Source organism: Arachis duranensis, chromosome 10, assembly GCF_000817695.3.
Source record: "Arachis duranensis cultivar V14167 chromosome 10, aradu.V14167.gnm2.J7QH, whole genome shotgun sequence".
NCBI classification, from domain to species: domain Eukaryota; kingdom Viridiplantae; phylum Streptophyta; class Magnoliopsida; order Fabales; family Fabaceae; genus Arachis; species Arachis duranensis.
Window position 1 is genome coordinate 52446466 of NC_029781.3, and position 26478 is coordinate 52472943.

General features: G+C 35.0%; 2 protein-coding genes, 1 long non-coding RNA gene and 1 pseudogene across 3 annotated transcripts; 2 read left to right on the forward strand and 2 right to left on the reverse strand.

Moving 5' to 3' along the window:
• The first annotated feature begins 10243 nt into the window (after positions 1 to 10243).
• Positions 10244 to 13130, forward strand: LOC127742383 (uncharacterized). The gene is made up of 3 exons (XR_008003577.1): positions 10244 to 10389; positions 10472 to 10672; positions 12666 to 13130. It is a non-coding gene; the product is annotated as an uncharacterized LOC127742383 (long non-coding RNA).
• A 2692-nt stretch (positions 13131 to 15822) lies between these two features.
• Positions 15823 to 17827, forward strand: LOC107470386 (uncharacterized; annotated as a pseudogene).
• Positions 17828 to 18212: 385 nt separating this feature from the next.
• LOC107470387 (homologous-pairing protein 2 homolog) lies at positions 18213 to 20160 on the reverse strand. Its single transcript, XM_016089786.3, has 6 exons — positions 20044 to 20160; positions 19832 to 19857; positions 19167 to 19434; positions 18954 to 19024; positions 18661 to 18849; positions 18213 to 18576 (listed from the first exon to the last, which is right to left on the reverse strand). Exons 1-6 carry the CDS (start codon positions 20069 to 20071, stop codon positions 18478 to 18480), a joined length of 681 nt encoding a protein of 226 aa, XP_015945272.1. The 5' UTR covers positions 20072 to 20160; the 3' UTR covers positions 18213 to 18477.
• Positions 20161 to 21955: 1795 nt separating this feature from the next.
• Positions 21956 to 26208, reverse strand: LOC107470384 (uncharacterized). The gene is made up of 5 exons (XM_016089779.3): positions 25743 to 26208; positions 24582 to 24675; positions 23583 to 23620; positions 23353 to 23488; positions 21956 to 22474 (listed from the first exon to the last, which is right to left on the reverse strand). The coding sequence occupies exons 1-5, from the start codon at positions 26103 to 26105 to the stop codon at positions 22062 to 22064; spliced, it is 1044 nt and encodes a 347-aa protein (XP_015945265.1). The 5' UTR covers positions 26106 to 26208; the 3' UTR covers positions 21956 to 22061.
• Positions 26209 to 26478: the final 270 nt, after the last annotated feature.

Genomic DNA, 26478 nt, shown 5'->3' on the forward strand with positions numbered 1-26478 from the left:
TAAATGTTCTATTTATAATAAACTAGCTCCTAGGGTTTACATGAGTAAGTAATTGATGCATAAATCCACTTTCGGGGCCCACTTGGTGTATGTTTGGGCTGATCTTGATCTATCCACGAGCTGAGGCTTCTCTTGGAGTTGAAGTCCAAGTTATAACATGTTTTGGGCGTTCAACTCCGGATCATGACGTTTTTCTGGCGTTTAACTCCAGACAGCAGCTTGTACTTGGCGTTCAACGCCAAGTTACGTCGTCAATTTCCGAATAAAGTATAGACTATTATATATTGCTGGAAAGCTCTGGATGTCTACTTTCCAACGTCGTTGAGAGCGCGCCAATTGGAGTTCTGTAGCTCCAGAAAATCCATTTCGAGTGCAGAGAGGTCAGATTCCAACAGCATCAGCAGTCCTTTTGTCAGCCTTTTTCAGAGTTTTGCTCAAGTCCCTCAATTTCAGCCAGAAATTACCTGAAATCACAGAAAAACACACAAACTCATAGTAAAGTCCAGAAATGTGAATTTGACATAAAAACTAATGAAAACATCCCTAAAAGTAGCTTGAACTTACTAAAAACTACCTAAAAATAATGCCAAAAAGCGTATAAATTATCCGCTTATCAATAGGCATGTTATACAATGAGGAAAACTCAAGTAAACAATGCAAGCAAGCATATAGAAGATGCACATGATGAATGTCTGTCCTATTGGCTGTGATATCACATTGTCGGTTCAACTGCCAACCCGACACATCTCCATGGAGACGTCGCCCTTCGGATTTTCTCATATGGGAACCCCCGAGGTATAGTGCTCGGATCACTGTTCAGGTATCGGCGCCTGCACGCTCTATAGATCCGAAGGATGCGAGCGGGATCTATTGCCACCAACCTCACATCTAAGCGCAAGCGGGACGAACGCCGCTACCTCGAATAGGCGGGATCCAACTTCAGCCCCTGCTCAGGCGCATAGCATCTCTTAGTTTCAATAAAAAGTGGTACAGTGGTTTTCAAAACATTTTTAGCACAAGATGGATCCATTACTTCATTCAGAGTCCTCGACTCCTTTCACCCACTGTTCAAGCACATTTCAGTTCCTTGGTTTCGCATCTCATCCATCAACCATTCATCACATATCATCAAACCTTCCCCAATACAACAGAATCCTAGTTCTCTATTTGCTAACTTTTTCCAAATAAACATCAACTAAAACACCTAGGTTATCTCCCATATTCCCATACTCAAAATTAAGTTCAAAAGCCTTAAAATAGTGTTATAGAAGCTTACAACCTTGTTGGAAAGGTGAAATAATTGAAAACAAAGTTTAAGTTCTCCGTTTGCTAACTTTTTCCAAATAAACATCAACTAAAACACCTAGCTTATCTCCCATATTCCCATACTCAAAATTAAGTTCAAAAGCCTTAAAATGGTGTTATAGAAGCTTATAACCTTGTTGGGAAGGTGAAATAGTTGAAAACAAAGTTTAAATTTATGAAACAGGGCGTGTGCGTCCGCACAGGGGTGTGCGTGCGCACGCCCAGGAAGATTTTGAAAGTGTGCATATGCATAGGGGTGTGCATACACACAGGTACTAAAATATACAGCCTATTCACTCGTACAAGCTGTGCGAGCGCCCCTAACAGACGACCCTTTCCGACTTTTGCGTGCGCACAGGGGTAGGTGTGCGTCCGCACAGGTCGTAATTCTTCATTGATGTGCGTCTGCACAACCTATGCTAGCGCTGCCACCAAAGCCCTTTCCCTTGCCTGTGCGTACGCACAGGTCTGTGTGTCCGCACAGAATAACATTTTTGCAGGGTTGTGCGGGCGCACATGGCTGTGCGTGCGCACATATCAGAAAATCCTAAAATTCTACAACTTTGCAGAATTTCAGATTTTTAGCACCAACTTTGAATGATCATAACTCCCTCTAAAAAATTCCAAATTTCACAATCTTTATATCAATTTAAAGGGTTTTCAAAGATCTTTAACTCTAAACAAATTTCACCCAATTTTGAAAGCCGAGGCAAAAGTTATGATCAGACAAAGTTCACCAAAAACTAACTTTTACCAAAAGTCTCAAAACCTCAACTTACCAACACTCCCAACCAAAATCAAACCAAAACCACCTCAAACTCCAATTCCCATCATAATCTACCCTTTACAACATATTATACCATTTTCAACCATCGAACCTCTCTAACTCAATCTTTTCACCATAACCCAACCATAACTCATAATTCACAAATTCAAACCTCAACTTCACCCTTCTCACACAATTAACATCATAACTCGTCAACACCATTGTGAACCATCAAATTACTTATTCCTCAACATTCAAGATATCATAAACAAGCATAATTCTCTTCATTCAAAAATGGCATTTCCATGAATCATTAACAACATCAACTACTACAACTCTTTATATTAATCTCATAAAACTCACATCTTCCAAACAATAATCATCAAAATCAACATTTATGTTACCCATATCAACATTCACACTCACCCACATCATTCCACATCATAATATATCATTAACACCAATAATCCTCAATAATTACCATCATCATACATATACCACAACAACCACATATCCAATTCAATCCTATCCTATGGGCCACTAGCCTAAATGTCCATGAACATTACATATTACATAAAGAAAATTGAAACCATACCTTGGCCGATTCCCAAATGCACCAAACACCAAAACGAAGCCACCAAGCTTGATCCAAAGCCTCAACCAACACCAATAAACACCAAGGCTCACACTAACAACACATATATCACCAAAATCAAAACCTAAGATACATAAAACAATAAACACAAGGGTTTAGTGAAGCCTTACCTTACCCAATGTGATTAGGGGTAAAATTCAACATTTATCTGCTACTAGAGATCACCTAAACAAGCAAAACCACAAAATCTACTCAAAAACCAAACATAAAAACGCAGAACTTCTAGCGCATGAAATTGGAGAGTGAACAGAGATCTCTTACCAAAAAAAATTATATGGAAAGGAAGAGCTCGTCGAGAGCTTCACGTGGCCGAAAACGGCTCGTTAATCGGAGTTTCGGATCAAAAGTTATGGCTCCCAGAAGGTGGAGGTGAAAAGAGCACTCTCTCTTCTTCCTCTCTTCACTCTAACCGAACTCTCTCTCTCTCTTTGTGCTGAAATGAGCTTCCTTGGCTCATCTTATATATGTTGGACCTTAGGCCTAGTTTGGGCCCGGTCCATTCCGTTAGCATTTTTGGTCCATTTGGCCCACTTTCGACCAAAACCTTTAAGATTAGTGTCTGGTTTTCGATTCTAAATTATTTTTCTCCTTTCAAAATAATAAATCACTTTCCAAATATTATTTTCCAAAATACGCAGTGCTGGACAGACCAGAGCCGGTACTGCCGGCTTAATTGCCAGTATGCGTTTTTACAAAAACTGTTCGAAAGAAATACATTTCCAACTCAGAAAAATTCACTGAAACCAAATTTCTCATTTATATTTTTAAATTAAAACTTCTAAATTTTTGAATCTATTCCGGGCACTAAAATTATTTTATTAAAACGGTTTTACGCGAAAACGCGGGTTCTTAAAGAGTGGGTTAGAAGCTGAGTCAGGTATATTAAACATGGGGCGGGTAATTAAGACTAGAATGGGGAACTGGGTAAGCATGGAAGAAATTGTAACAGTGATGCCTAGTAGGGGTCGACATGATTTGAATTTTTAAAAATCCAAATTGCATCCACTTTAGAACCAGTTTTATAGTTCATGAATCCAAATTGAAACTGGAATGACAAGGAAAACTGATTCTAAACTAGTTTGGAAAAATAAAACCTGATTTTAAATCATTTTTAAAATTGAAATCCTGTTTTACTTCCAAATTGGTTTCAAATCCGATTTTTCTAAAAATTTGGTTTTAAATATTTTTTTCTGAAAATCCAGTTTGAAAACCAGTTTTTTAATTAAAAATCCAGTTTTAAAACAAGCTTTTAGAAATTCAATTTCCAAAACATATTTTTCCTACCAAAAATCTAGTTTTTAAATTGATTTTTTGTTACAAATTTTGAAATTTAATATTTTTAAAGGTAAAATTAATACTAAAGCCTTTTTAAATTATATAGGTTCATTATGCCTAAGATTTTGTTCTTTATATATTTAATGACAATAATTAATCCATATAACATTTAATCATCATAAAAATATCAAAAGATGCCACCGAAAAATCTCTCTAAAATAACCACTACAAAATATCAAGATGCTCAAGATAAAAAATAGTACCATTGACTCATCATACTCCCAGTCTAAATCAGAAGTTACATCTCTCATTTTTTCTCCTTTTTTCTCCACTCATCTCTCATGTATACATGTTGTCTTTCAATGCAAGCAACTCAAATGCTTTACAATATTTCAAAGTTACCTCTAACATTTGAAAGGTAGAGTTCTACCTAGTCTTAATATCCATATAAGGCAAGCCTTTATACTAAATTATTTCTATTTCAACACACTTTTGAAACCTAGTGGCTTTAGATGAAAAAAACTGACATATTTTACCGTACTATAAATCCTCAAGACTGATTCATCAATCTCCATAGTTCTGAAAACCGAACCGGACCGGCCAGTTCAACCGGATTAATCGGGAACCGGTCACTTAACCGGTCCGGGTAAGGCCAAAAACCGTTTGCCAAAAAACCGGTGAAAAAACCGGTCAAACCGGAAGTTAACCGGTGAACCGGTAGAACTGTCCGATTTTTTAGCGGGTTTTTTGGTTTAAAATTAAACCCCTAAACGGCGTCGTTTTGTGTCTAAAAAAAAATTTAAAACCCTGAACGTCTGAACCCCACATAGCCCCAGCCTCTTTTGTTCAGTCCCTCACCTAACCACACCTCAACCCTAATTTCCTTCCAATCTTCCTCCAACTCCAACGAAGAGTAGCCGCCACCATCACCGCTATCCGCTCCTCATCGTGGGTTGTCGGTGCTTCTCCCCTCCTCGCACTGCTCCTCATCGTTTCTGGTCGTCACCTCTTCTCTGCTTCTATCAGTCTTTCCGTTGCTGCCTCTTTGCTCTGCATTATGTCTCGTCGCCATTGCAAACGTTGCTTCTCCTTGCCGTCATCGCCTCTCAAAGATCTGCTTGGAGCTGTTGACGTCGCAATCTCTGTCGTCGTTGTCCTCGAGCCCTCTCTCTCCTTCTCTTTCTGTCCGAGCTAAATTTTTTTCCTCTTTGCCGTCATGTCCCTTCCTCCCTCGTTGCTGGTAAGCGTTCTACTTCAATTTATGATGTTGCTGATCTTCTGAAATAATGGTTGTTTTGAATGATTCTGTTAAATATTTTTTGCAGAGTTAATTTTGTTGATGAAATTCTGAGTTAGGGTTGATGGTTGATTTTAATAGTGGTTGTTAATTTTGTTAATTTTGTGTTCTGAGTTTTGGGGGGGTTGTTGATATAATTTTGAATTTAATTTGGATGCTGATTGCTGAGTATGAATTCTTTGTTTATTTTTTTCTGTTTTTGGATTTTCTAACTTTGGATGCTGAGTGCTCTGTGTTTGGATTCGAGTTTTTATTGTTGAATATTTGATTAGAAGTTTTTGTTAAAATTTTTGTGATTCTGGACTTTTTGTTGCTGGTGGTGACTTTCCATGTAAGTTTGTTATTCTGATTTCTTTTTTGTGATTCTTGAACATGATCTTTTGGGTTCTGGCCTCCAAAAACAAGAAGTGTATGTTGTTGCCAAGGATGTGATTAGAGGTAAAGGAAAATTGCTCTGAGATGATGAACCTGGATAGAAGAATTATGTAGCACAAATTTATTATTGTGCAAAAAGTCAGAGAGAGAGAAAGAGAATTTGAGAATGAAAAAAGAAATTGATTTAATTATGATCTGTAGGTTTCTTTTACACTGAAATGGACAAATATTTATAATAAGTTCCTTTAGTTTCTATAATATTTACATGTATATTAAATTTTATTAATTTTATTTTATATTTTATTTAACACGGTTTAACCACGGTTCGACCCCGGTTGAACCATTGAACTATTGAACCGGTCACTTGACCGGTTCAATGACCGGTTCGATTCTCGCAATCTTGTCAATCTCTTTCAACCCTTCTTTTATAATTAAGTTTAGAATATGTGCACAACACTTCATGTGAATAAATTTACCATTCAAAAGAATGCTATTCCAAGAACCTAATCGCTGCTTCAGATATTTAATTACAATATTATTAGACGACGCATTATCAACTGTCACACTAAATACCTGATTCAAATTCCAATTACTTAAATAAGATTCAAATGTCTCTCTTATGGCCTCTCCTGAATGACTTGTCACTTGGCAAAAATTAAGTATATTTTTATGTAATTTCTATTCCAAATTTACAAAGTGTGTTGTCAAACTCATATAAGTAAAATTTTGAATTGAAGTCCAAGTGTTAGTTGTTAGACAAACTCTACCATAATTTGTCAAGAAAAAATCTTGCAACTTCATCTAGTATTTAGCATAAAAAGCTCCAAAGTCACGTGCTAATGTAGTCCATGAAAGAACTTTAAATCTTGCTTGCAGGACATGCACAAATTTTTAAAATTTTAGGCTCTCAACAAAGTGAAATGGTAACTCTTCCCCAATAAACATTTTCACAAGTTCCCTTCAAGTCTTCTTTTGGTCAAATTTGAGAGCAGTAGGTGAATTTAAAATACCATGCTCATCTATAATCGGTGTAGTTGTTTTTCTTTTTTGTTCGAATCATTGTTAGGATTTTTTTTGCATATTTTCAAATGACTACCTATTGAGCTGGTTTCATTCCCATATTGTATTAAACTACCACAACATTTGTATTTAGTCTTTTTCTCGGTAGCTTTCTCTACTTTAAAATGATCCCATCAATATTATTATTATTAGTCATCTTGCTCTATATATAATATAGAGACAATATTAATATTAGAATACTAATCACTCACTAGTATAAATTTTCTTTTACAGCTGTTATTCAAGTGAAAAATAATAAAATGTTTTTCCCTTAGGGGTTAAATTTAATTTTCTTGTCCATTAGTTTAACTCCGATAAAAAGATAAACCATGTGGATTTATTTTGTAAATGTCATTTATCATTTGTCATTTATCATTCCTCTAAAATTAAGCAATATTACATAAGAGATTTTAAGCAATATTACCAGAAATGCTTTCCTAGAATTTAAACTTGTACTCCTATTATGTTCAAGATTATTGTTTACTATCTCAACCAACCAGTACTTTAGAGAACAGAATAAAAGCTATATTCAGGAAATGGAGACTCAACTTAAATTAAACTCAATAATGTTTAGGTGCGTACAACATCCATATCTCAAATTCTCAATTCAAATTCCATCCCTAATAGTGATAAGAAAACCCACCCAAAAAACTAATACAATATTCCAATATAAATACATAACAAACCAATGAAATTTATTAAGAAAAAATGCAATTTCACTAAAATAATCCAGTGAAGAACAAAGGAAATTGCAAACTCACATTTAAAACTAGAACTAAAACAAAAAAAATGCAAATAAAGAAACACCCAGCAATATACCTAAACTTTGGAAGGGATGGAGCTGGAGGTAGAAGACGATGACAAAGTGACAACAGAGATCACAGAATGACAGACAGTCTCATAGCTTCAACTTCTGGGAGAGGAAGGGGACACACCGTTGCAGCTTCAAGCTCTAGGAGAGGAAAGGGACACACTGTCAGAGATGAAGAAGGGGATGCACCATCACAGCTTCAAGCTCTAGGAGAGAAAGGCGATGCACCTTTAGAGATGACGAAGAGGACGCACCATCGCATCTTCAATCTTCCTGCTTCTGGGTCGCCTGCGGCGGTGACAACAAACACCGACGGCGGAGATAACACGTTGAAGAAGGAAGAGGATGAGACCAAGAAGGAAAAGGGAAAGACCAAGTGTTCCACTTCCTATGTATGAACTAGACTCTCAAATTAGCTATGATACACGGATATGGGACACGACATGACACGAGACACGTTGACACACGAATTTTAAAATCTGATAAGACACGAGGACACACATATATATAAAATATAAAGTATTTTTAGATAATGATATTTTGATATTTTATTGATATTAAAACATAAATTAATTTTTAAATTATTTGTAGTGTCTTATTTTAATTATATAAAGTATTTAAAATATTTTTTAATTTAATAAATAATAATATATATTATTTCTAAATTTGTTTCAAGAATACATGTTAATAATAAGGCTTGACACTCTGACACGTGATGGTGTTTAGGTGTGTCCAAGCATGTCCAGCAAAGAATTATTATTTTTTTATTAAGACACGATTGGACACAGCAGACACGCGTGTCAGACGAGTGTCAAAGAGTGTCGTATCCAAAATGTGTCTGACACGCGGACACAGCAACTCAGCAAAGTGTCCATGCTTCATAGGAAATTAGGATTTTTTTTAATTTGGATCTAGGTCCGGATTTGAGATTGTTTAAATGGTTTAGAATAAAAACAACCCAAACTATAAAATAGATACAATTTGGTTTAGATTTTTTATTTAAAACTGATTTTTTCAAATGATTTCGTTTGGATTAGGTTTAAATCAAAAATTTGGATTTTTTTTTTTTGCACAGCCCTAATGCCTGGAGAAGGTGACGGTGCTTTATTGGTCCATGGAGAAGAAAGTCATCTTAACGAAGGGGGGAAACGGGTTAGCCATGGCAACGGGAGTTCAACGTGGCCGAGAAAGAGATGTGCATTGATGTCGCCTGTGATAGAATGTGATAATGAAGCGGTTATGGAGACAAAGAACCAAGCTGGGATACACTCAGTGGTGATAGTGAAAGCAGCGAAGGGTGGACTTGATGGAACTAGTGCTGATGATGATGCAGACAACATTGATGATAATACGGATGATGGGGCTGAGGTTGCGGATGGTTATAGCATGGAACCCGTTACAAGGGTTTGTGTTGATGAAGAAGAAACTGATCAAGGTGGAAGAACATTAATGAAGGAAAATGGGGTGGTCTCTACACTGATTAAGATGACAATGGGAATTAGAGGAGCAGATGGTACCAAAGAAGGGAGCGAGGGCACCAAAGATAGTCAGATTTTTAAATTAGAGGAGCAGATACTTGAAAATAGAAAAAACATGGAATTTAGCAGTGGCATCAAGTGCAATATTGTACAATGAAGAAGATGACATCATGGTAATTCTCTAACCGCAGAATAAAAAAAATTCTCAAAAAAAGAGATTGACAAAAAAAAAGAGAAAGCAAGACATTGCAGACCCAAAAATCACAAAAAAGTGTGTGATATTTGCCAGTTACCTACCAAAGTCAGTCTATGGAAGGATATTTGCCAGCTATAGATTAACGATAACATGTGAGGGACAAGATGATTACTGGTCAGTCTATGGAGATGGGTGATAGAAGAAGAACTCAATTTTGGGAAGATGTCTGACTACAATGTGGGTCTTTAAAAGCTTGATTCTCGATACTTTTCTCAGTTTCAAAACAAAGAGTACCTGTCATAGGGAATTGTGAATTTTGGGATGGGTTAGAGTGGATTTTGTAACAACCCCGATTTTCGAGTACGCAGATCTTTTCTACAGGCACGAATTTCTCCAGAAGATCAGTAAAGGGAACACCTTTGCTGTATCATCAAGCATCTCAATCCTTATTGTCATTACGACATCTTTAAGCCAAAACCTCTTTTGAAGCAAGCTCGACAACACGGCCACGGAGAATCTAGTTTTTGAACCGTATCGGTTAGGAGTTTTGATTCTAGTTTTCGTAAATAGGCTCAGTTTGACAAACCGGACTCGATTCATGAGAGAAGAAAGATAATAGTATAATATTATCATTATATTATTATTAGAAGTTGCTTGAAAGATATTATAAGGTTACTTGGTCTGTTTTAGTTAAAAACAGGAAATCGGTTTAACCGGGTTCACAGTTTACTGGTGCAGCTTAGCACCAGCACTCTCTGATGATTTTAGCAATGCTAAGGCCTCATCATACATGTTATATTCTCATAATAAATATGTTACTAGTGTCATTTATGCTAGTAGCTCAGAAAATATTTTTTAGAGATGTTTTTACAAGTGTTCCGATACATCTAGTTTTAGTAGTTATACACCTGAGATATTTTAATATTATTTTAATCCACCTCCAAGCCAACCAATCACAGCTCACCCTACACCCCCAAAATCCCCAAGGCTGCCTCATTTGCTCATTGTGGCCGAAAATCACCAAGAGAAAAAGGAGAGAAAGTTCTTGGTTCATAAATCTTCAAAGCTTGATTTCTTCTGAACTAAAACTCAAATCCAAACTCCGATTTCACCAAAAAGATCCTCTCTTCTTTCTCTACATGATCATATGACTTATCAAGGCTGGAATCAAGGTGAGTTGGCTGCACCATCTCTCTTTTGATTCGGTTCAAGGAAACATGCTTAAACATGTGTTTTCTTGATGTTCTTCCTTAGGAATCATGCTTAACTTGACTTGAGGGCCAAGAAATGTGACTTTCCAGGAAGTCTAAGGTTAGAAATCACCTCCTAATGTGCTGAGGGAGATTTGGTTAGTTGAGGGGTTTTGGATTTAAAGTTGTTCTTGATGTGATTTAGGAGGAAAAAGTGTTAAAGGACCACCTGAAAGTCTAACCGAATTAGGAGCAGCAAAACTAGGTAGGGTTTGACAAATTTAATCTTGATTGATTGTGTTTGAGTTGTGTGATTATGATATGGTTTGGCTGTGCTTGAAATTGATTGTTTGTATGAGTAATTCTTGTTGAAATTTTGGTGAAAATTTGATGAAATTTGATGAAATTCAAGCTATGAATGTGTCTTCTTATGGCTGCTGGAAAACGAAACCCTGGAGCTCAAATTAGGATTCAATTTGTGTTTAAATCATGTGAAAAAGATGGGGTTTTAGTGGCTGCTAATTTATTATGAATTATAGTAAAAATCGGTTGCTGAAAAGACTGAAAAACGGATAAAAACAGAGAAAAAATCTGAAGAACATGAAGAACACTTTGAGTGTGGTGAAGAACATTGAAGAACACCTTTTAGATCTTATAAAGGGCAAGGAAGTAATTTTTTAAAGGTTGAAGGTTAAAGTAAAGTTAATTTTTGAAAATATATTAATAAAATAATAAATAATAATAAAATATTAAATAATAATATTTAATTAAAAATAATATTTTAATAAAATAATAAAATAATATGGAAAAGGCAGTTTTTTGTAAAAGCTTTAGAAAGACAACTTTAAGTGCAGAATTTCATAATTACCTTCATAAAACACTTAGGGAGTGGTAATAACATGTTAGTGAGGCAAAGATAAAGAAAAGATAAAAAGTTAAAGAAAAGATAAAAACCAAAGAAAAAGTTTGTAAAATTTTAATGACAGAAAAACAGACAGAGACAAGTGAACAAACTAGGGCAACTTAGTTAGTACTTGAGTTGCAGCTAGGGTTAGGTATTATATGAAAAGTTAAACTATTTCAGTATAGACTTAATGAACCTATACTTGGGACAGACTAACTATTCATACCGAAATTTACATAAGCTTTAAATACATATGTTAAGCAGAGAAACCAAAGCAGAGTAAAGAAACACAGAGAACAGAGTAACCAGAGCAGAATAGAGGGATACAGAGAAAAGAGTAATCAGAGTAAAGTAAAAAGACACAGAGAAGAGAGTAATGTGACAAAGAGAAATGGTTTGAGTTAAGATGTTGTAAAAGTAAAAGCTGTAGAGTTTGTATAGCATGATTGAACAGAGAAAGAAAGAGGTACTGCATAAGAATGTGAAAGTGATGATGAATAATGAGAATGTTAATGAATGATGATAATGAGAATGATTATGTAAGAATCTGCTGCAGAGAGGCAGTCAGATAGATGGTGGTACGACCACTGAGAACGCTTTCCTGGGATACCTTGCTATAATGCTTTGCTGTAAGACAGAGGTTGCTTACAGAGGTATCAAGATGAATGTGCTCCTGTAAGACAGAGGTTGCTTACAGTGAGTGTGTTGTTGCTCCTGTAAGACAGAGGTTGCTTACAGTGAGTGTGTTGTTGCTCCTGTAAGACAGAGGTTGCTTACAGTGAGTGTGTTGTTGCTCCTGTAAGACAGAGGTTGCTTACAGTGAGTATGTTGTTGCTCCTGTAAGACAGAGGTTGCTTACGTGAGTCTGTTGGGCGTATATCGGCCAATAAGTTCTGCCCTGCAAGACAAAGGTTGCTTGCAGTGGATACCCTGCAAGACAAAGGTTGCTTGAAGTGGATATTGCCAACAGGAAAGCCTTATCCAGACAGAGGTTGCTGGGTAACGTCGGGAGCGGGTATGTAACCGACAGATGAGCTCATTACCTGCGCTAGGGCTAGACCTGCATCATACTTGGCTGTGCATTTTCCTCTGTTATGATTGTTGTATGAATGTATGCTTTCCTTGTTTGTATTCTATTCTCTGTGTCTGTGTTGTATTTTTTTGTATTTTTCTGTTTGTGTTCTGTTTTCTATTTTCTCTATTTCCTCTATTTATATGTATCTTCTATTTACTACTTCTCGGTATTCTGCTATTTATCTGCTAAACAACACGGAATTAATGAACGTAACTAATAACCCTGGCCCTACTAAGAACTCCCCAGTTCTTACCCCTTCTCTCTCCCTTCCCCCTTCAGATGGAAGCTTGGGTACCCTTCCGTAGTTCGCTGATGACCGTTTATAAAGAGGATTCCACTCTAGGTAGTCTTCTGAGTCTAGGGTGAATTCCGTTCTTTGTTCATATGTATATACTGTGAGACCAGCCAACGTCTGCACCCCGTTTGTACGCGAACTTTAACCTAAATCCTATGTACGAGACTCTTGTTATGTGGCTACTTGATGAGGTACTGGAGTGACGTCATATGGCAATGTCTGATCGTGCAGAGGAGTAGTAGATGATGTTCCACCTTTTGATAACGTTCCACCTGACTTGAGTTTTCAAGACTTAGAACATACTTTCCCTCGCTTTAGTAGTTTAGAGGGACTAGGTGAGTATAGAGTCTAGGCTAGTCTAGGTGCCAGCTTAGGGACCTCTTGAACAGGTCAGGACCTGGGATGTTGTATGTATGTATATGTATATAGTTATTATCTAGCTATATCTATGGGTGTTCTAACTAAAAGTCTATACTCTAATAAAGGCTGGATCACTGAATGTTGTTAGCTGCTTGTGATGTATTTATGTATGGTTGTTTATAACTGTTTTATCTATTATTATTTGTGAATTGATTATAAATGATTATGTTTATTGATCCAAACATTTTCAAAAAAAAAGGTACCTCGCAAACTAACTACGCTTTTAACAACGAATCAGGCTCATATAACAAATAATAGATAATAATTAGGATGACAAATTGGTAGCGCTCAGTTTCCGGTATGTCCTAGGCATATTGAAAATTGGGTCGTTACAGATTTGAAACTTCCAATGGAGGCGAGAGTTATACCAATGAAAGTTGGACCTAGTGAATCAGTTACATATGATACTTTAAGGCCGGTTAAACTAACATATGGCAGAGAGTATAGAGTTGTGTAAAAGTTTGACATAGAAGATATTTTTTCTACTAACTCTTTTGTGTAGGTGTTGTAGACAGAAACACTTCCGAAGAATGTAACAAGTTACAGTTTTACTAGAACTGTTTGAAAAAGCTTAGTTCCACCAAAGGTGGAGTTGTTTATTTGGTTTGTTTTGATAGATAGAGTGAATACCAAGAAAAGATTGAGTAGACTAGGAGTTGTTAATCAGGATGATAATATCTGTGTATTATGTGAAAAAGATGTTGAATATATTCACCACTTGTTTTTTGACTGTAAATTTACTTGATAGGTGTGGTCCGCATGGTTATCTGATTTTGGCAGGCTATGGTCCATTCTAACCACGTTAAAGAAACATTTTGACAGTTGGATAGGAGTTCACAATAAGAAGAAAAAACATAAGAAATGGTTGATGTATTTTTTTACAATTATTTAAAATGTCTCAATAGAAAGGAATAGAAGAATTTTTCATAACAAAAAAATAGATGTAGAGGAAATAATCATGAAATCATTTTAAATCTATAAAGAGTGAAGTGGTGTGAAATCGCTCTTATTGTTGATGATAATGTTACCGATGACAATAAAATAAGTTTTTTCTTTGTTGTTGTTTTTATCTTCTTATTTTGTTAATCTTTTTTCTATTTTTATTGTGTTGAGCTTCCTTATTTATTTATTTTTTTTTTAAACTTATTGATAAGTTTTACCAAACTTACTCTGAAACTTGTTAATACTATATAAGAACAAGGGACCAAACACAAATCTTTTTGTTTATAAAACTTAAAATCAAGATATAACACGTTGATAATATAAAGACAAAAATCATATATTAAGGAAAAAGAAACAAGTTTAAAAGAATAAAAGTATCAATAATTGTCGAACTTTGGTGTTTTTGGGGGTCAACAATAATTGTTGAACTTAAGTATCGTGCTTACGCATAATGAAATGGACGTGGACCTAACTGTGCGGGGTTTGCGTCTGATGCCTCTCCTGAAATAGTCGTACCAAAACGATGATTACTTGTTAAACAAAGGATTTGCTTTTTCATTTATGTCCCTCGTTCCTTTCTTCATTCAACTCGTTCATATTATGAACAGAACCTTCTTTGAAGGTGCATGGCGACTCAGACGCCACACTTCATGTTCTTTTCCTCGAAATGTTACCAACCGCGTAATAGCCATCTAGAGTAGGTTGCCTCTTGGTTCCATTGTTCCCAATCCTTCCTTTCTTCTTTGCTAAGAAAGCCCAAATGACCATAATAGCAAAATGAACCATTTCGAAATTTTGAATGCATTCCATTATGCTTAACTCAGTATAATAAAATGATATAATATAGAGACTTATTTGCGCACAAAAAAAAGGAGTTGGGATTTTATTGGCTAGAGTGTTGACTAGGGAGTTCAAAATTGCTACAACCCGAAAGAAAATCTCTATAAATGAGTGAAAAATAGAGTTTAAACAAAAAAAAAATCGGACAGAGAAAAAATTGATTGATTTGTAAAATTTTGGACATTAATTTAATTAAATAAAAATTTAAAGAACTAATTTGACTTGAACATTTACTCAATTTTAAATATAAAGTGATTTGTATTTTTAGGACATTACGAGAACTACTAAATATACGAATTGGCTATCAATAGGTTTTGCGATATATATTAATGTGGTATCATTTATAAAACACGCTTAGTTGTTGAAAACTTGAAATATGAGTCACACTAAAGGATAAAGCATTGGTGTGATCTGTACTAAAATGGAACACAAGAATTTAAAAGTAGATTTGATTTGAAAAATGTTTTGTTTTTATTTTTAATATTTTAGTTTTAAATTTTGTGAAGATAAAAATGAAACATAATAAAATTTCGTTTTCTCTTTGATTTTTGTTTCTAAATTTTTTTTCCGAAAAATTCTAAAGTTTAAAATTACAATTATATATGGGTGCACAAAAAATTGACCACCAAATTAGTAATTTATATAAAATATATATTAAAATTTAAAATATACATAAAAATAAATAATACATATATATAAATATATGATAACTAATTAGTGACTAATTTTTTATATATACGTAGTATTTTTATTAAACATATTTAAAATGAAACGTGAAAAACTAAACAACACATTTAAAAAATGAAAAATGTACATTTAAGGTTTTACGGTTTTACCTCATCTCTAATAAATAAATAAGTAAAGTTATGTATGCAACAAAAAATAAATATAATAAATAAATAATTGAATGACGAATTAGTTACTTGCCGACTGGTCCTCTGGTTCATTCTTAAACTAGCGTTTAAAAGATCCATTCTCTATAACTGGCATGAACGCCCTCAAGTTTGCGTGTTTCCAGAGGTTGGTGCCTGCCATAGTTGAAATTATTTACTCCGCTCCTCCTCTACTGTAAGATGGGTAAGAAGCTCGATGCTCTGCTTGGAAGAACTTTCAAGGCTGCAAAGTTCAGGCCTATCATAACGTTAGCCATTTCACGCATTGCTGTGCTCAAGAACCAGCGCCAGGTTCGCCTTAAACAAGCCCGTTGCGATGTCCTTCAACTCCTCCAACTCGACCACCATGAACGAGCTTTGCTTCGAGTAAGTTTACATGTATAATATTATTAACTGTTTTATAAAAGTCATATTTTGATCATTTTTCTTCTCATAGGTTGAGCATGTTATCAAGGAGCAAAATATGTTGGATGTGTACGACAAGATTGAAGGATATTGCAACCTTGTGATCGAAAGGATCCATCTCATTGAACAAGAGAGGTTAAATTTATTACTCTACACTTCATAATTTGCAATTTTACTTGATGAATTTTTTTTGTTTACTTATTAAATTCACGAGCTGTGTTTTGTTCTTTTTATAGGGAATGTCCTGAGGAACTGAAGGAGGTAGCATCCGGGTTACTCTATGTGGAGATTTTCCAGAGATACAAGAGATTCGTGCAGTTTTGACATCTCGGTTTGGCAAAGAGTTTGCTTCACGTGCTATTGAGTTAAGGAACAATTGTGGAGTCCATCCTCAGGTACGTGTCTTATATGATAATCAGTTATTTTATCAAGTCTCAGATTGTCATCTTCCCATTATTTTGTTATGGCTGCTTTAGACACTAGCTTGATTTATAACTGCATACCAAATGCTAATAAATCACATTAGTTTTCTGAGTAATTTTTCTTTTCTGTATCCATCATTTTTTTATGTGGCTACTTATAGATGGTACAAAAGCTGTCAACAAGGATGCCAAGCTTGGAAAGCAGAATGAAGCAACTCAAAGAAATTGCTTCTGAGAACAATATTATTCTGCAACTTGAAGAATTTTCCTCTGTTTCGGTTGAGGTAAATATAAAACCAAAGGAAGCAATATAGTTTTTTCTAGACAACAAATAATGGTATCTGATGGGATATATGCAGGAGCAATTCAATGCGGAAAATCAAAACCAGAACAAGCACGGGATAGGGGAAGAGATTTTTCATAATTTCCCTAACAGAGGAAAAGATGAGGAGTTATCCAATTCATTTAAGGCAAGGAAAAAGTACAAGGATGTAGCTGATGCAGCACAAGCAGCTTTTGAGTCAGCAGCATTTGCAGAAGCTGCCGCAAGGGCAGCTGTGGAACTCTCCCGATCTGAACCCCATGATCCTGATGATCATAACACTTCAAGCCCCAAACCGAGAAAATTTTCTCATGGACATAAACCTCAACTGGAAGAGACAGAAATCTTTAATGAAACTCTAGGAGATAACAAGAATATAAACAGGTTAGAGAAACCAAAAGACAGTTTAGGTTCCAATTCAATTGATGAGATTTTGAAGGTGTCAGCTGATATTTTAAATAAGGAAGTAGTTTTTGATGAAAGTGATGACGACACCAATAATAAAATGAACATAAATCAATATTCTATGCCGATATCTCCAAAATATACTAAGGGTAAGGCAGTTGAATCAGGCTCTCAGAAACATGAATCTAATAAAAAAGTGACAAGAACCAAGATGCAGAGTGGACCTCAGTTGGATTTGGAGAAGAGGCCAATTTCTGTGAGGACTAGATGAGTAGACAAGTACAAGTTGCTATTGAAAATGAATGTATGTTGCTTTCCATACTGCATTTTGGATGTGAGTTTTGCTAGTAGCTTATCTAAGCGTGTAATTATGGATTCAATATTTTTTATTTTTTTATTATCAAGATATTGTTTTGGATTTGCAGTGTTGTAACTTGTAAAATTAGTTTATTTAGGTGGAATAAAAATGAATGAAATCATCTGCAGTTGTTGCAACAGTGTCATAGAAATAGGCACCCTGTGGACATTTGCATAAGAAACAGAATGATATTTGACAATACATATGATGGCAGAAAAAAAAAAAAAAACAGATGATCTTAAGAGACTTCTAACTGAGGTTGCCATTCATAATTAATATTGTATGGGCTATGTCAAGTTAATATAGATTAAACTCATTGTTAACCATTATGGTATTTTCTAGCTTAGAATTGTTCAATTTAAACAGAATCTGTCATACATGGCAAAGCAATTGTAAGAATCTTAACATCGTGCTTAAGAGTTATTCTTGGAATCTATTAGATGTGAATAGTGATTCATCAGCAGAAATGATGCTGAAATCAAGTAGGAAAATGCTTCATATTGATAATTTTATATGACCTTGAAACATGTACATTAGTGAAGCATGCTATATTTCTGTCAAATGCAACTGATGTTAATGCCTAAAAAGATATAAACAATAACATTGCAGTGAGCCATGCTTGTAAATTCACTAGGGAACAAAGGCAACAACTAGGTCTGAATTGTAAGACAATTACATAGGGAACATAATTTTCAAACATGTTCAGGGAGGTCAGAACCCCAAGGAATATACACACCTAATTGTTTATTAGGAAGAGCAGACATCTGAGACTCCGTCCCTATAAATATATCAGTAACCCCTTGGCCTTTTCTTTCCTTGTTGGATAAGGTCATTGTATGATTGCAAACTCACTCCAACATCTTCATCATATTCTATCCCAAGCTCCTCCTGCCAAGTACAAACATGTATCAGTATTAGAACAGATACATAAAATAAAACAAAATCCGTGATCATGATGACCCAAAACAATACCCTTAATTCCTTGGGATCCTTAGGTGAATTCTCAGTAAGAGTGTCCCATATATCCTTGAACATTCTTTTACGCTTTCTCCACTGACTTATTTTCTCTGATAACATGGTCTCCACAGCCATGCGTTCTTCAGGACTCACCAGGGTAACACCTCCGCGTAGCTTAGTCAACTTGTTCTCCATTTCTTGAACCTGAAGCAGAAGCCAGAGATGGAAACAATCATAGTCAAAATCTGCACAATTGCAAATTCTTTTATCAACAATGAAATTCAGCACTAAACATGCACACTAGCTACCTCCATCCTCAGATCTGCTTCTCTACCACAGATCTGTTCCAGTGTTAAATTTGACTGCAATGATTTAATCTCTGCAGTTACAAGTTACATTCATAAATTTCAGGATTCAAAAGGAGCTTTTTTAAAATCTCAAATTGATGAAAACTGTCAACAACAAGGTTTTTGATAACATTAATCAATGCGATGGTTTGATGATCACATAATTCAGTGTACCTGCTTCAACCTCATTAATAGTCTTTTTCTGTTCTTCAAGCTGCTTTTGCAGTTTGGCATTCTGTTCTTTCATCTGATTAAGCTCTTCACTGTTCAGAATGTTGAACTGATCCTGCCGGGCAAGGTATATCTTCTGCTTGCCATACTCCTTGAAAGAAATACGGCCACCATCAGCAAGATTGTCCAGTGCTTTCTGTATGGCTGCCTTCTTGAGGTTGAACTTTTGCAGAGCATCCGCCACATTTTGAGCATTCAAAGGCCTATTTTGCTGAGAAAACAAAGTGAAAAAAAAAAAAACCCAGAAAATAAACGAATTTTCCAAAGACCCAAATCAACATAAGTTAAATTATTCAGCTCAGAAAAGTGTGCTGTTTTCAATTACTTTGGTGGCAAAGAAACTGAAAAGACCATAAGCAAAATATGGAAACCTCAATGAATTTCACCAAAGACACTTATCAATATAAGCTAAAGTATATAGTTCATAACCGTATGCTAACTTTTTTAACGCATAGAAACTAAACTGGCAAAAGAATAATAATAGAAATTGATTAAAAAGAAAGTGAGGACGATTCATGAACGCTACTGTTCGAAGAAGACATTACTTGTGAAGAACAAGCGCAAACAACCATTTAGCATCAAAAGTATATGACTACAACATAGGTTACCTCATTCACGAAGTTCAACACGATCGCTGCGAATTAAACGAAAGCACAAATAAATAAATAAAATAGATGAAATGTTCAGTTCAGAAAAGGAAATCGCTAAAGCAAAAGCTGATAACAGAAAGGGGAAAACAGAGAATAGAGAGCTTCAATCTGAATCTAACAATCGAAGAGAGAAAGGGTGGAGGAAGTGGCGGCGCCGGTGATGGATTTACCTTCCGCGCTATCCGATTTTGGAGCCATTGTTTGGAGTATGAAAAATGGGCGGGAAAATTTACGGAACTCCCTTTTCTCCTGTTTCAGTGTCAAGTGAGGATTGCCTGGCAAGTATACTGGAGACTTGTGAAGATGGTAGTTTACGTCTTTACGACATCGTTTTACTTTTCTACCTACAATTCACAATTATTTTTAGCTTAGATAAAATTTTCAGTCGCTATTTCTTTTTATTGTTTAAAACTTTAAATTTCTTAATCTGGGAATCTTAGAGGTTGCACTCTTCCTTGTTTCCATTCTAATATGAAATTCCAAACCGAGTAACTATTTTGCATCCTAAAAGATTTAATTTTTGTTGAAATAATTATTTAAAAAAAATAAAATCTTGATCCTCTAAAGATAATATCAATTTAATAAAATGCTCTGTTTTTATAAGTGTGAAATATTTCATACCTTTGATTCATTTTTTTATAAAATTACTTGAAAAATTATTTACGAGATAAATAGTTGAAAAAAAAAATTTTTTTCTAATTTTTTCCATTCACAATAAAAATTACTAAAATAAATTCTCTAGGCAATAAATTTGGAAGATGAAAAAAATCAAATTTTCCAAGCAAATTTTAAAAAATTGCATCAAAATATGTAGCTATATTTGGTGCATTTTCTCAAATTGAAATTATCTTCAGATAAACAAAATGCCAAATTTTTTTAAAAGTTACTTTATCCAAAATTAAAATTTTTAAAGGTCAAAATAGAAGTTTATTCTTCCAACTCACAGACACACTTTACAACTTTTACGGTTAAAATATACGAATAGATTTGGAAGTTCATTATAGGACATTGTGATGCATCGCAATAAAATATAATGAGATGCGTGGAAGGAAGCCAAGTGAGCTGTTGAAATTGGTTTTATTGTTTGTTATTGTATATAAGTAGGAAAGGACGCTGCACTTGAGCTTCAACCTTTAACACACCCAAAATGAAAGCAAGCCATAAATTTTTGGGTCTTAGACTTAGTTTGGTAAAGCTTTTACTTTTTAAAAGTAGCTTATAAAAGTTAACTTTTAAAAGATAGCTTTTTAAAAGTTGTAGCATTTATGTTTGGTAAATCAAATCAAAAACAACTTTTAATAAACATAAGTAACATCAATTGTGTTTGGTAAAATAGCTTTTAAAATTTAAAAATACTATAATAGACATAAATGCAAACATTAAATTTGAAAATTAATTAACATATGAGGTTATATTAGACTTTTAAATTTTGAAAAGTACAAGCCAACTTTGAAAAGCTCTATCCTAAGGGGAGTGGATCCTCTCCGGTGGAAAAAAAACTGGATGGTATCCAGTGGAAAATCTCACCATTCAATACATTCTCTCTCTCATTTATTGCTGGTCCCACTTGTAAAATTAAAGGTGGGAGATTACACTTTATTCTCTCCAGTGACAAAAAAAATGGAGAGGATCTATTTCCCTATCCTAGGTGCTTTCAAAAGTACCCCGATCTTTTAAAAGCTGTAAGCACAAGCAGATGATCTTTTTGATTTACCAAACACAAAACGAGGAACTTGAACTTTTCAAAAGCACAAGCACATCTTCAAAAAGCTTTACCAAACCAAGCCTTAATCTGAAAGGAGTATAGCAAAATGGGGGAGAGCTCCTTGCTCTAAGAAAATGGGGGTTCAAATAACGAAGATGCTAATCATTCTTATACAATTCACCTGGGTTCTAACCTCTACGAAACGTTTCATGTTTTGAAGAAATTCTATCGACGAAAGGGATAAAAAAAGAGGTAGCAAAAGTTGTGTTTGCTCAGGTGAGCCAGCAAGTGAAGGCTTAGGACCATAAAGCTACATCTTATTGCTCCAATAAAGTTGCCTAAAATTTCAAGAGATTACAATATCCACAAGAAGGAACTGACAAAAGTGCACTTGATTTGCATATTTTGTAATCAATAATAAAATGTTCAAGTAAGACTCCTTCGGCTGAGAAGCTCTCCATGCAAGATAAACTGATTAAACACTTAAACTTTTTTGGGCTCCAAGCAAAGGAGATAAGCAATTGTCCCAACCACGGGTATATACCTAAGATAATTTACCAAGACAACCTTGTCTTCCTGAACATTCTGGAGGTTGTCTCCAAGTAACCATGGCTGGAAAATCATGTAAAGACATATGTCCCATATGAAGGCATAAGCCAACCTTTCTGATCCGAAGAAACCGACCAGGAATTCCCATCTATCTGCTATGCCACCGAAATTTGCATCTGTTCTGCCATATAGAGCCCACAATATAGACACAATACATGTAATCCCACCAATGAGTCCAACATATGAGGCACCATTGGTCATCAAGGAACCCAGTTCCGACCTTTTGCTTGGACCACTGACATCGTCAGCATTGTTCAATCGGATTGCCATATATGGGATCAAGAATGCTGCCATCATGAATACGTAAAGAAACTCAATTAATTGAACAAAAAGGAAAAATAACTTGGGAATAAAACATAGTTTAAAGTTTAAACAGAAACTTGCACATAGAGAAAAATTTTACATATACATCCAATTCTCCAATCACGAATTGACAACAGAAAAACGTGTTTAACTAAACCACTCACTATCTCAAAGTTCATATAAATGCAAGTATCTAATTGGTCAACAGCATAAATCATTCTTTTAACACTGTCGGTACATTGTAATTAAATTCTTCAAACATATAGGGACCTCAATTGGCGGACAGCCACCCTTTTATCTAGTCAAACCCCAAAACATTACCAGCGCTGAGTGTTCCTAATCACTATGAACCAGAAAATTCTTATACCGCTTATGAATAGTGATGGCAAGAGTTGTAACTTCGGTAACCGTGTTAAACATTAGTGGAGAAGTGGTGGAAATAATACAGAAGTAATTAAAGACTCTGTTGGTTGGTGAACTGTCTTACCCAAAGAAATTGCGGATCAAATGCCACAGCTGGCATTTGACCGCTGACCAGTTGAGTAGGATTGCAGTTACACCTTTTAATAAGGTAAAAGAAAATTGAATTGAATTCTTGCATTTAATCCTGTCAGCGAATTATATGAAGAGCATTACTTTCTTAAGTATATGAAACAGGGACAACTGTGAAGCAATTTGACTATATTTCACTAGTTTGCTTCTACAGAGAGAATATACTTGTGGTAAGTATATGATCATAGAGAATATTGACACTGAGCGTGACCAGACTATTCATCACTCCTTTCTGTTCTGAATTTAGCAAATAATCAGAACAAGATAACAAAAATGCATGTCACGCAAAGAGAGTCGAATGAAAACTTACTGTTTGTGAGGAACATTTGAAGGCCCCAGAGTACATCTAAAGAACCCTTGTATCTATCTCTCCTACAATCTGTGTACAGCACTGGGGCAAACATAAAAGTCCAGGCAATCACAAAGTTGAACAGGCCTTCAGCCATCTGAAGCAAGAAAATTCTGAACATCATGGAGACTTTCAAATCAAATAATGTAAATTTGGATCCAATAATATGTATGTTGTTCAATAATACTTACGGGATGAAGAACTGGGGCCTCAATCAGATGAATGCCAACTACTCTGCCAGAATGTCGCATGAACGAATCATTAAAGAGAAAGGATAAAAAAAATAAAAAAAAAATAAAAACTTAAAAAAATGCATACAGTATGTGTTCCCAAAAACTTATTTTTATATATCAGGCTGCAAGTTCCACATGTTGCCTTTGCCTTTGTATTAAATAACCTTACATATCAAGGAAATATGACTAGACCAATTAATATTATTGATCAAGTTGAACACAGAAACTGCAATTAGGGGAAAGATACCAGTATGATTTTATTTGGTTTAGTAAACTTACCAGAACACAAACCTCAATGAAGTATAAGGTCACTCATGCATGGACCTATAAACAGAATAATATAGTATACAATATTTCTAGTAGAAAATTTTACAGGAGCATATATATTAATAAGCCTGTTGTGTAGTGGCATGGCAACAGGAATTGACCATATTAAAATGACCATATAAAGGAACGGAGAAAAGGATTCAGAGAATAAAATCTTATCAAAACCAAGTAACCAACTGAGGCTACATTGTAGCACAAAGCTGCTGTAATCCAAATATCCACAAAATAAACAAAGTAAAAAAGGATCCATTTCAAATAATCAGCAAAGGAACTCTAAAAATTGTGAAAGTATTTCTGGTGATTATGTCAAAGTTCCAAAGTTAGAATTTTGTGTTTTGTTGGGGAACCCCATATCTATGACTGCTATTGGCCTTGGTGGCTACCTCTGTTTTTTATCATTACAACTGTCATTGATACAACAGTGTTTTTGATCATTATAACTATCAATGCTACATCCTAACTGTGAAATAAAAAATAAAATAAATAAAAAAACCCGGAATATTAGTTATCATCATCTGACAATGCAATTCTCGAGTCTAGAAGCTGCAAGAAGATTCATCAAGAAAGAACAAGCTACAACTCATTCATCATTTATGAGTGTAATCAGCAGCAGGTATTAAGTCAACATACCAAAGTTCATGAAAGGCAGGATGAAAAAGAAATTGAGCAAAAGACCCACAAGATCGTTAACTGTTTCAGAACTGATTGCCCATACAGGATCCCCCTGTTGCAATACATGTCAAATTTTAGATTTGCAAGTCAAATCAATCTCACCAATATAAAATTTTTCAGGAACAATAATCACGCATAATACAACAGGTTAAATTATTTACTTTCCCACCAGGGCAGAGTAAGCATTCTGGGATGATATAAGCAACTTTTTGATACAATCATACCGATAGACATGGAAAGCCATCAAACAAAGAAATCCAACTGGATTTCAGCTCCAAAATCACACATCAAAAGTTTCAGATGGAAATCCCATAATAGAGAAATCCAAAGCTTTCTTTCCTTTCCACTTCTTTTCTCTAATCCCATAATATCTTTAACCTGTTGCTTAAAAATATTTTAATTAATATATGCAACCCCATCTAGTGACAAAATATTTTTGTAGTTATTATTATGATTAAGTATTAATCATCAGAGATCTTTGCCCAAAAGGTCAGCATTCTTTCTCTCTGTATTGAACCAAACATACATACCATATAACATCACTGAACATCCAGCAGAGCCTACAATGTTACAATTGTGACTAGAATGTGCAAAACACATTTGATGTAATAAGCTTTAAAGTTTAAAGTGTTCACTCACCAACTAACAGAACATTCACGCCAAGCATCATAATTTCGTAAAGTCTGAAAATGAACTTCAAAAAATATATTTTCAAAAGTTGACTTCCACAATAACATCAATTGTCTCTCTATTGATTATACACTTATTCCGTACAAGTCATTTACTCTATCTTTATCAAATGCTCTTCGAATACTACTATCATTAATCTAAAGATACAATTTTGTAAATTAGCTTTTGTTTTACTTTTCCTATTCCATGGTTCCCTACTAATCCTAAAGGAGAATGCATCCAAGTTAGCAGTGAACCAAAAATTCCAAAAAAAAAAAAATGTCACCATGTCAAAACGGAAATATAGTGATAAATAATTTAAAAGCAGTGACAATTTAAAACAGGTAATAAGTTCAAGGAAACATGGCAAAGAGCGATTTTAGACTCTAAATTTTTTCACTTAATTGATACCGGAAGATAAATGCGGAAAAAATCAAAAGGTGTACACACAAGGGCATAAGGAAGCAAGAAGAGCCACAAAATGTAGACGGCCTCTGCAACCCACAATGCTATTTGAAATATTCTCCTGAAATTACCATCGCTACCTGCCTCAGGCGAGGCTTCGGCTAACTCAACCGGTTTTCGGCGACCCGCGAAGCACAAAACGGTCCTCGAATTGGTGCTTCTCGCTTTGGGGACAGGTGGTTTTGCGGAGAAAGAGTTGAGGAGCGGTTTTGATTTGGGAGATTGGGGAAGAGAGAGTGAAGGTTTTAGGAGCAATTGTTTCGATGCGAGGAAGGAGCACAGAAGTGGTGGAGACGACGTCGTTGTGGTCATCGTTGTCATAGTTTGAGAGTAAGTAAGGTTGGGCATCGAGTGGCTTAACTGAGTAAATTCACGCTTCAGACTTCAACCACTTCACCAACGAACGAACCACCCACCGGTCGTTGGTGAGTTATGCTCCACTTTAATTCCTTAACGAGATTCCCGAGTTACACTTGTTTAGTCCTAAAGATTTTAATCGTATTAAATTTAAAATTAATAGTTAAATTCGTGTCAGAAAAATCATTTATTTTTAAATTAGTCGTCAAAAAATTTTTTTAGTTATATTAATCCTTAAAAAATAAAGATAAAATAAATTAGTTCTTTCGTTAGTTAAATGATAACGTGTCATATAAAGTATTACGTATAGTAGCTAGAATCTCAATCTAACTCTTAAAATCTTTCGATATTACGATTTTAAATG